This window comes from Notechis scutatus, chromosome 3, assembly GCF_049901735.1.
Source record: "Notechis scutatus isolate UNSWTSFEM ecotype Mainland chromosome 3, rNotScu1.2, whole genome shotgun sequence".
Lineage (NCBI taxonomy): Eukaryota > Metazoa > Chordata > Lepidosauria > Squamata > Elapidae > Notechis > Notechis scutatus.
In genome coordinates this window covers 183713068-183724765 of record NC_142011.1, presented here as the reverse complement: position 1 = coordinate 183724765, position 11698 = coordinate 183713068, and the positions used below count along the sequence as shown (strand labels likewise).

General features: G+C 43.2%; 1 protein-coding gene across 1 annotated transcript; it reads left to right on the top strand.

The window, feature by feature from the left end:
• The first annotated feature begins 253 nt into the window (after window positions 1-253).
• LOC113428225 (GSK-3-binding protein-like) lies at window positions 254-3598 on the top strand. Its single transcript, XM_026690788.2, has one exon. It carries the CDS (start codon window positions 1241-1243, stop codon window positions 1943-1945), a length of 705 nt encoding a protein of 234 aa, XP_026546573.1. The 5' UTR covers window positions 254-1240; the 3' UTR covers window positions 1946-3598.
• The last annotated feature ends 8100 nt before the right edge of the window (window positions 3599-11698 follow it).

Here is an 11698-nt window from a genome sequence, read left to right as displayed (position 1 = left end):
TCTCATCACTTCTTATCACCCATCCCTTTTCACTCGTGACTGCATCCTTACTATTTACATGGACTGTTTCCTAGGATGATTTGATTGCTTATTGTACCCTATGACTATCATTAAGTGTTGTACCTTATGATTCTTGACTCTCAACAAATATCTTTTTTTTATGTATACAGAGAGCATTTGCACCAGTACAAATTCCTTGTGTGTCCAATCACACTTGGCCAATAAAAGAATTCTATTCTATTCAATTCTTTTTGTTAGTTTTTTATTTATTTTTATTTTTTATTTTAATTTTAAATGTGGTTTTAAGCCACCTCGAGTCGCCATGGGCGAATAGGCAGCAATATAAATTAATTAAATAAATAAATAATAATAAAGCTTTGTCCTGCGGCATTATGGCAAATGAAAAAAGAGAGTGCAACTGCTGGAAAATAGGTTTTCAGCAGAAGCACTACTGTTCAATAAGCTTACTGGGAAGTTTTTACTAAGTTTCCCCTCCCCAGCTCAGCTCTCGTAGTAATTCAAGTCTTCTGCACATTTACTTGGGAGAAAACACCCCAGTGGAATAAATTAGTGTACGTTTATTCCAGGGCAAATATGCTACAAACGAACCAGCCGTCCCTCCTGCCTTAGATCCTATCTTTACAACGCATGCCGACTCTCTCTCTGTCTCTCTCTGTGCGTGTGTATACACACACGTATTTGTGTTGCCATGCTGACCTCCGCTGGCTCCAAACCAGGATCATGACGCCACCCTCGCCCCGCCCCCTGCTCTCGATCTCAGAGACCCCGCCCACGCTCCGCGGCCGCCGACGTTAAAATAGCAGGCGAGTCCACCGGAACGCAGACTCTTTACATACAGGGGGGAGGATAGAAAGATACAGGGGAAGAAACCTTTTTCACGAATCTCCTTTTTCGCGGCTTTCGCACTCTTATATCCCCCTGGGATACTCGAGCTACCACGGAAGACTCTAGGCCGGTAGGAAGAGACGCAGTTCTCCGTCAACGCGAAACCCCTTGAGGTGTCCGCCCCCCCTCTTTTGGTGGGAGCGGTTGGACGCGCCCGGCGCGCGTCATCCATTGTTTACAAACCAACCGCAGCACCAACAACAGCGTTGGAGAAGGCAGGGAGCGTGCGGGAGAGGGCTCGCTTGGCAGTTACGAGCGCCGGCGCTGCGGTGGCCGCCCCAGAAACAGCGTCGCGTGCCAAGCGAAGGGGGAAGCAGGCAGGCGAGCAGCGGCGATGCCTTGCCGGCGGCCGGGCGGAGAACGCTTCCTATTCTTGGAGCGCGCCGCCGTCTCTTTGCAGAGCGGCGCCGGGACGGCCGGCAGCGGTTCCAAAGAAGTGGACGCCTTGGTGGCCAAGCTGGGCGAGGTGCTGCAGTTGAGCTCCCAGCACCGGACGCCGGCGGCTCCCCGCCTCCTCCCCAGGCACCACGGCCGGGACCGAGTGGCTCCCTACTCGTCCCCGAGAAGTCTCGGCTTCTTAGCTTCGCTACACCATCGCCACCCGCCGTCCCACCCGCGCCAATCGCCCTCGCTGCTCCTCTGGCCGCCGTCGCCGCCGCTGCCGCCCACTGCGGACCAGAAGGGCAGCCCGCGGGTCTCCAAGCAGCTGTGCGGCCAGGGCTGGTTGCGGAGCTCCGCTCGGGCTGGGAGGAAGCAGCCCCGTCGCCACCGCTACCGGTCGCTGCTGCCCGCCGGCGACGACGAGGACGAGGAGGACGGCGACCCTCACCGCCTCCTGCAGCAGCTCATCCTCTCCGGCAACCTCATCAAGGAGGCGGTGCGGAGGTTGCAGTTGGCGGCTTCGACGGCGGCCGAGACTTCTTCCACCACGGGCTCCCCGGGCTCCGTTTCGTCCGCCGGGAGCTGCTGCCGCTGCAGTAGCAGCGATGGAGACCCGGGCTCAGCCTTCGCCGTCGCCTCTTTGCAAGCCTTGCCCTAACGCCGCTTCTTCCCGGGAAGGCGCCGTGGGAAAGAGACCTCGTCTAGTTGGCGAGGTGATCCCGGTACGCGCGGGGGAGAGGGTCGCCGAGGCGGCGGCGAGCGAGCGTGACTGCAAAGTGCCCCCAGAGGCGGATTGTTCAAGCTTCGACCAGATACTTGAAGCAGACCCTCGCGGGGGCTTTGCCAGTACTTTCAAGCGATGCTTCTTGCACGCTTTTTCAAATGCTCTTGAGCCACTTGACGATCTGCTACTTACTGTTCCTCTTTCGGGGAAACGAAACGAAACAAAAGACAGAGGTGCTATTGCGGTTCCGGACGGTTGTCCTCCAGCCTCCCGCCCGGCCGTTGATCAGTCCCGATCCCGTCCCCCGTCTGTTTCCCCCGCCCCTTGCCCGACCATCCGGATCTGCCTTCGGTTGCTGGAGTTGGCGCCTGCCACCGGGGCGCCGAAACCCTACCTCTCTCGCTGTCTGCCCTCCGTGTGGGAAGCGCAAAGAAGGGACCACCATCCCGCGTGGCATGTTGTGTGGCGTGAAATCCTCGCGCGCGCGTGCTTGGATGCGCGGGTTAGGGCACGAGCTATTGAATAGTCAAGACCTGTCCACGGTCGGGAGGGGAGGAGGAGCGGTGGACGCCGTAGTAAGACGCTGCTGGACACTAAAATATAATCCGCTTTGGATCACCCTGCCCTTCCCTTCCCTTCCCTTCTCCATCTTTTCTGGCGAAGGTCAACCTTTTTTTTTCTGCCCCCCCCTCCCCCGGTGTTTTGGTGTCTTTGCTGTGTTCCCCAGGCAGGTGGCCATGGTACTGTAACCCTATCCCTGCTTGTTTTGACTGGGCTGTGGGCAAACCCTGTGTGTTTTGTAAAGGCTGGGGATCTCCTGAGGACGAACACGTTGGTCCAAGCTTCCCTCTCCTCTCCTCTCCTCACCCCCCCTTCTTTCCCAAAGCTCCTCCTCTCCTTGCAAGCTGGATTTTTCAGAACGGGGTCATATTTCAGCAAGCTTTCTAGGAAAACTACCCGGGTAATTATTATTATTTTTTTTGGGGGGGGGAGGGGGGGTTTCTCCAGCCAGAAAAGAGCCCAGAGATTTCCTTGTTGATTTCTGTATGTAATGGCAAGTCAACATGCCCCCAAAGGAGGAAATAAATTCTTGCCCGTTTCTGATTAGCTGAAGAGGAAAATTCCATTTCTGAAGACCCCTGTCTGCACCTTCCCTTCTGCAATTTCTTCTCCTTTGGGGCATTCATAGTTGTTGTTGTTTTTTTAAAACAAAACAAAACCTAGAAATACAATCTATATGAAGCCATTAAAAAAAAACAATGAATCTAAAAGCTAGAAAGCAGCTGGCTTCAACTGAACATTATCAGAGATTGTGGCTGAAGAACTCTGTTCACAGAAGGTAGCTCATCACAAGCTTTTAAAAATAAAAACAATAAAATGTGTGTATATATCTATATGCGTGCGCACACCCTCTGGTTTAACAGGAGCAGTTGTGGACTCAGTATGTGTGTATGGGTGCTTTTACGCATATTTATATATATACACATATGTACACTTCGTAACGGAGTGTTGAAGTTGTGTTCCTGGTTTTCAGGGGTTGTCTTTAATGTGTATTGAATAAACACGGTAGACTTTATATATTAAAAATGGAGTCTTTTGTGTCCTTTGTCCTGGAATGGTTTATGATGCCTCCTTAATGTGCATAACCAATTATTTTGCCTATTGCTGAGAAAGCTGGTTGGTTGGTTGAGGGTGTGTGTGTTGTTTTTTTTTAACACAACTGGTAGAGGGTGCAGTGGAAAGATCTGGTTAGGATTTCTGCACTACGCCAATCAGTTCCTTTGTTTCCTGCCAAGCACGATTCTGGGCATTTTTCTTCATATTGCTCTTGATACTGCCTCTGAATGCAATAATATTTGAAACCTCTTAATTTCACCCTGCTACCCCTCCCTCTGAACACTTTGTGGTAAGAGAAGGAATGACGCTCCTGGGCCCCTTGCAGCAGGTCTTAACTTGATTACAATTGAGCTCCAGTGATCTTGGATGAAATCCAGATCCACTGACATCACTAGACTGCTCTCCATTTGAAGTATTTAAGAAGAGCAAAGCTTTCTCTAGATGCCAATTAAAATAAATGCCAATTAAAATATTTTCAGAACACTCGTTTGACATTTGCTTTGGATTACTAACTTTAATTCAATTTAAAGTATGCCTGCTTACTATTTTACTGTTTATCTCTGTCCCAATTTCAAACTCAAAATATCTTCCTTTGTGGTATATGATTTTGTCATAAAGTGATAAAGCATACGCCTTTGTTAAGGCAATAAAATCAAAGGGCATCATTTGCCTGGCTTGTCAGAGTTCTGCATCCAGAATAGTAGGAAAAATAGATTTTTAAAAAGCAGTGGAAGACTATTAGCAAATAGTCCAAAGAAAATGAATCATCTTGTTTGAATCAAGAAATTATAAGAGCCGCAAAATATAAATTCTATAGAAGCAGATACGTAGATATATATATAAATAATATATTACACAACAATTGAATAAAAATCTTGCAGAAGTGATAGATGTGAGTAATAAGCAACATAAATTCATGATCAATACTTTTATTATGATGAAATCACATTACACAAAAGATTGAGTTTGGACCTTCAAGAACTCTTTGTTTATGCAATTGGATTAGGGGAATACAATTGTCTTCTTTTAAAGCTAAGTCTTCAGCCAATCTTTTGCAAATCTGGGTTTTCTACCCACTGACCATTTATCCTAATATTTTTCTGCCTATGGCATATTCTCAACTTTGACCAGATGTCAAAGATGTGTGGACTTGAACTAGCTGGCTCTGGAATTCTGAGGGATGAATTCCACATATCTTGAACTTGCCAACTTTTATGGTTTCTAAATGTGTTGAACCAGTGCTTCTCAACCTAGGCAATTGTATTGTATGTAGACTTCAACTTCCAGAATTCCTCAGCCAGGGAAAAGATTGATTAGGGGATTCTAGGAGTTGAAATCCACACATCTTAAAGTTGCCAAGGTTGAGAAACACTGGTTGGACTTCACTGTTCCTAATCAACATGGCCAATAGCTTTATTTACAGTTTTTATGTATCTGCAGAAATGTTGATCCTTGTACATTTAGAACTTGCCAGGTTGGGAAAGACTTGTTTTCTCTGCCTTACAGTTTTAAAGTTCTAGTCCAGGAAGAAGAACTGCCAAGGAATTAGCCAGACTCGACAGCTGCAATTTTGTACAAGAATTCAAAGAATACCTTGTCAATTTTGTACATTGACAAAACCCATACTCTCTTCAGTTATAAAAGTAAACATGCCATACATCATTATTAGAGTTCATGTATTCTGGGCCTGTTTGTTATTCAGTTCTCAACTTCCCATCTGAATTTAGAAACTATGGAGAAAAATATAGTTGCCAGAGCATATGGAAATATTGCTGAAGAGACTACAAGTCTACAAGTAAACAAGTTAAAACAAATGTCTAATAGCTTGCCAAATAATGCTATTCTTAAAAGTCTGGGCAAATTTACTGCTTTGCTCTGGAGCAAAGTTTAATTAAGAAATGTTAATTTACAACAATTTGTGTGAGAGAAAGGAGGGAGACTGTCCACTTTCTGGAAGTAAGGCCTAGTTGTTACATTATAGTGTGATAACCAATCAAAGCACATTGTGGCTCATGCTTATACATTTTTCATTTTGATTTATAACCACCTTTTTTTTAATCCAGGGCGGCACTCACAGCACGCAGCAATTAAACATAAAATGTGTTTAAAAGTATTAATAAATTCTATACAAATCTGATTTATAAGATGTATGACAAAAGACTCTGGCTAATGTTGTCTGGGCTTAGAAGCTAAGCAAGGTTTGGTTTGGATATTACTTGAATGGGAGACCACCAGGAGATTCCCTGGACTGTTGAGTTGAAAAACCAGAAGGCAATTGTAAATCACTTCCATATTTTTCCCAAGAAATCTACTTGACATTTTCCTGAACTGACAGAAAGGCAAGCTTGACTTGACCAAGTCTTTTACCTTCATACAAGCCAGCTGATCTGTTGATGCACAAAGCAAGACTGCTAATATTCCTGTGCTAATAGTAACAGCAACAAGTGAAGTGTAGCTTAATACTCGGAAGAGAAACAGAGATGAAGGTGGTAAGAATGTGTAAAAATGCATAAATATGAGTAGGAAGGCCTTATGGCAGGGGTGTCAAACTCAAGGCCCGCAAGACAGATCCAGTCCGCGGGTTGCTTAAATCCGGCCCGCTGGGCCACCCTGGAAATATCAAGGGACTGGCCTGCGGTGCCTCTGGTGGCTAAAACGGGCTGCATGCGGACTCTCCGCGCCTCGTTTTCACCCTTCATGCCCTCCTGCACGGGCCACATGGGCCGTTTTCAGCCGGTAGGGTGCTGCAGAAGGCCATGGAGGGCAAAAATGAACTGCAGGGGGGCATTTGCGGACCCCTCGCACCCCATTTTGGCTGGCAGATTGCTGGAGGAGTCATCTGTCCTGCCACCCTGCCGCTGCCGGCCTGCAGAGGAGAACTACAATGTTGATCGAAGAAATCCAGTTTGACACCCCTGCCTTATAGGTACATGAAATATTTTTCTGATAATCTGTGCAGTAACATCCTTGTTTCCCCTATATCTTATAATGTTATAACTCCTTTCAGGTAAGCATCATTGGGGGAATCTTAATCTTTGTGATCAAAGTTGGTAGGTCAGCATCGTGCCTGTAGTGATTGAAATTATTCTCTTAGTAGTCTAACTGTGATATCCCTGTTTTATCTCTTTGTATTTTCTGACTTCCTGTTTTAGGCCACAACAGTGTAACTGCAGCTCCACTTATTTGTGTTTATGCACGTTGCACCATAATCTGCAAGAATTCCTGTTCAAATGGATGACAATTATTTTAGTGCTATCGTAGGTTTTTTTTTTTTTTTTTTACAATCTTAGCTAAAATGGGTTTTGAAGGCTATAACAAGAGGCTTGGAAGCTGCATGCCGATCTGGGACTGCTGTTTGTCCTTGAAGAATTGCATTAGGCTCAAACAGAGTATGGCAGAAAATATTACATATACTGAACAAATCCAATTTTCCCATTTTTTCCCCAAACTTCCTATATTTTCAAATTTGACAACTTTAAGATGCCTGGACTTCAATTCTCAGAATTTCCACATAGCCAGTCCCATATTAAACACTGAATGTAAATGCGTACATGTTTGTGGCTTATTGTTCTCAAGCCAAGAAAGGCAAAGGTAAAATAAACAAACCTATGTAGTGCTCCCAAAACGAAGTTTGTGTAACTGTCAAGCACATATTACACAATGGAGATTTTAGACTTTGGAGTCCTAATCTTAACACATGGGGTCTTGCCATCAATCTTTCACTGGCAGAAATAATGGTGATTGATGGAGCGGAAAGACAAAATCAGGCTTTTAGATTGGAGCCAATCACCTACTACCATTTCCTTCCCTGCAAATTTTGACTTTTATAAAACTCTATGTAAATTACCAGAGATCAGGGGCTTTAATCATTCAGAACTGGGTAGATCAGATCAAGTAAATCTTTGGGTATAAATGAGGGTATAATTTATTGTTGAGACTGTTAGAAGGCTATCTCCCCCTTACACCTAACCACGGCACATATATGTCTTGGCAGCTGCTCTTTTTTTCTAATTTGTCTCCATCTTTATTTCATCCCCAGCCCATGAGTGAGACACTTTTAAGTAATTCTCAGCTGTAGCACTGTTAACACAGCATTTTTATTCCTAAACTGTGTGACGGAAGGCTCAAGGTGTGGAACGTCTTAGATGGGCAGTATCAATCATTATATGATAGAGAAATCAGGTGACTAAAATGACTCGGAACAGGATAGGTACAGGTGAGATCTGCCACTGAGAGCAAATATCACCCTGTATAGTTTTTTGATAGCACTCTTGCTTGGCACTGGGGAACGATCCTAAAAGCAGAGTGATTACTACAAGGGCATCAGAGGTGGTATTCAGCAGGTTCTGACCAGTCCTGGAGAACCGGTCGCAGAAATTTTGAGTAATTCAGAGAACTGGCAAATACCACCTCTGACTGGTCCTGCCCCCATCTATTCTCTGCCTCCCAGGTCCCAGCTGATTTGTTGCCCTGCACAGGAGAACGGAGCTGGAAAGCAGGTTAGTGGGGTGGGGAGGGAATGGGGATTTTGCAGTAACCTTCCCCCGGAGTGGGGTGGGAATGGAGATTTTACAGTATCCTTCCCCTGCCACGCCCACAAAGCCATGCCCACAGAACCGGTAGTAAAAAAAATTTAATCCACTGAAGGGCATTGCTGTAGTCTATTATTGATTTCAGTTTAGCTCACTGTTTTTCAAACTTGGCAATTTTAAAATGTATAGGTTTCAAGTCCCAGAATTCCTCATGCTGGTTGGGGCATTTTGAGAGTTGAAGTCCATAGTGTGTCTAAAAGTTGCCATGTTTTAAAAACATTGGTTTACCACATAGTTTTTATACTGTAGAGACTTAAAAACACCTGGTGTAAATGCTACCTTATCTCCTACCTCAGAGGTTTTGAATACAAAGCTTTCAGAAAGGTGTTGATATATTAATTCTAATAGAATTATCTTTTATCCGGAATCTTGGTCTGTTTCCACCCTGTGTTAATCCTTGCCTGGCTATGGTGTTTCCCTACAGCGTTTAGCCTCCTTCTGTGGTCTGTTTAACTTATTTTAATATTCTTTTGTGGTTTGTTTAACCTATATTCTTATTAAATTTGTTTGGTTCTACTTGAGCCAGTTGCCAACAGACCAGAAAGTAATAACAAGAGCATTTAGGCTTATCTACATAGCACTTTGCAGTACTTTTTTGTTGGATTACAATTTAGAAGTATTATTTGCATATAGAAGGATGGAAGGCTAAGTCAACTTTCAGCCCTGTCAAGATCAAACTCCAGGCTGTGGGCAGAGTTTAATAATAGCAATAGCACTTAAGACTTATTTACTGCTTTATTGTGCTTTATAACTCTCTCTAAGTGGTTTACAGAGTATATTGCCCCCAACAATTTGGGTGGTCATTTTACCCTCCTCAAAAGGCTGAGTCAACTTTGAATCTGGTGAGATTTGAACTACCAAATTGCAGGTAGCCAGCAGTCAACAGAAGTAGCCTGGAGTACTGCACTGTAACCACTGTGCCACCGTGCCTCAGAGTTTGCCTGCAACACTGCATATCAGGGTTATCAAACTCACGGCCTGTGGGAAAATCTATTCTTCATCATGATTTGTTGCATATAGCCAGTTTGCTTTGTCCATACTGTTTTGCAAAGACAAGACCAATCCAGTGATGGATTAGTACAAAGGTGTTCAAACTTGGCAAGTTTAAGACTTGTGGACTACAACTCCCAGAATTCCCCAGCTAACACGATTGGAGAAGGAATTCTGGGAGTTGAAGTCCACAAGCCTTAAAGTGTCAAGTTTGAAGACCCCTGGCTTCGTATAAGAAGCCAATCATTTTCCTTCTGTGGCCACAAGTTCATATTACTCTAGTGCAGGGGTGTCAAACTCACGTCATCACAGTGGCATCACGTGATGTATTGGGACTTTTTTTCAATTCAGTAAACTGGGCATGGGCAGTGCATGACACATCTGGTCTGTGGACCGGAAATTTGACAGCTCTGCTCTAGTGCGATGCTTTTCTGTACCTGGTGCATTGATGCTATTGTTGAATATTCAGAGCTTTGGGGCTTGTTTCTCATGTATGGGGATGGATGGGGGGATGGATGGATGGATAAATAAATAAATAAATAAGGTCATTTATTGACCCAAAGTGATGACCTTAAGATGGCACAAAATTATCATTAGTAACAACTACAATCCGCAGGCCTGCCTTCTGTAAATGATGCTGTTGGGTTATGTTTTAAATGAAATGTTGGAATACAACTCCCATAATTTATATATTGGCCATGTCAGTTAGAAATTATGGAAACTTTTGTCCAACATATGTGGATGACACTAGGTCAGAAAAGGCATCTTAGGTTCCATAGTATTTTAATGACAATATTTTCCCTTCATTTTTAACTAGTGAAAGTCATAGATGCTTCATCTATCTGTTATGTACACACAGTATCCACACAGCTAACTATTGTGTACTGTTACGTGTGTGTATGTTTGGTATATCCACCTGTCTGTTTTACCAGGGTTTAACTGAACCCACAGGGAAGATAATTGTAAACATTTTCTGGTAGTGTTTAAAAATAAGCCTCTCACACAAACAGGTTTCTTCACTTGGTAAAGAGATATTATCAGTAGCCGTGAAACGGCTGGCATGTTTAGTGCAATGAGGATATATATCTCTGTTCTTGAGTACTTTTTCTAACTGTAATTGTTTTTTTGCATGAAAGCAAGAAGGCTGGAGTCTATGAAATCAGTCTGTAGGTCAGACTTAACTCTCCTCATGAGATTTCCTCTAATGAATGCAACAGATGAAGATGTTGTAATATACTGACAATAGAATGCTATTATTGCAGAAAATTATCTACCCCTAATTGTATGTTCTCTTCTACCTTGGTCAACTACATTCTTGTCATATTTTCCCCACCCTTATGTATTTTTTTTAAATGGAAACTCTACCATATAAATTTCAATTATAATATTACAATAAACAATATTTTATTGGTTGAATCTCTCTCCCCTCCACAATACTTCTGCACCACATTGTATAAATATTACTAAAACAGCAACATCTGAGAAATCCGCAAACAGCTGCTTGCATAGGTCATTTTTTTTTTGTTACTCTTAGTAATCAGGGATTTGTTCAGTTTTCTTATTGACACTCTTCCTTGTCTTCTCCTTGATTCTCTGGATTATATTTTTTACGTTATAAATGCCTTCAAAATGAAGATTTAAGGAAAAATGTATACAAATTTCCCTCTAAAATACCATGTACATGGACATTGCAATCATGATAATAATAATAATGCAATTCTGAAAATTAGTTCCTCTTTTTCTCACACATGCATACATCCCTACACATTGACACACTCATATCACTCTTCTGTTTTTAAAGTGGCACAACTGTAGTACTAAAAATAGTGGCTTGTCAGCACCTTGGTAATTTTAGGTTCAATGAGAAGCTATCCCCATGGTAACCATACAGTTGTTGAATCATTTATTATTTGCAGGAGAAAACCATAATAGTACTGACAATTTTCAACTCGAGAGCATCTTAAGAGTACATCATTTTCCTGTATGCATTGTTTCAGATCATTAATATTTATCAAAAGGCCCCAGCTCTTAAGCTGCTTTCAATCTGATGTGTAGAACCAGCATGGCATTTTAATGCAGAGGATGGGAAGGATTTGAAAGTATACTTGTAGCACACACACTGCAAGAATTACTATTTTTGTTCTAAAAAGACACTATATTGCAAAAACTCTGCTGTAGAGCTGAACAATTTCAATTAGTCTTTCCCACAAAGCCAGATTGCTCTTGATGGCTTTCTATATAAAGCAACTAAATCCCTCCAAATATAAATTAAAACTGGGGTGAGCAGTTTTCTTGCCCACATTTTTTTGTATTCATTTGTTATATAAGAGTAACAGATAATCAGAGTTGGAAGGGACCTTGTAGGTCATCTAGTCCAACCCTCCTCCCAAGCAGGAGACCCTACATCTTTTCTGACAAATGGCAGTCCAATCTCTTCTTGAAAGTCTCAAGTGATGGTGCTCCCACAACTTCCGAGGGCAAGAGTAAT

Bases quoted from the DNA above. Each gene is read 5' to 3' on its own strand.
- LOC113428225 (XM_026690788.2), top strand. From the start codon at position 1,241: ATGCCTTGCCGGCGGCCGGGCGGAGAACGCTTCCTATTCTTGGAGCGC.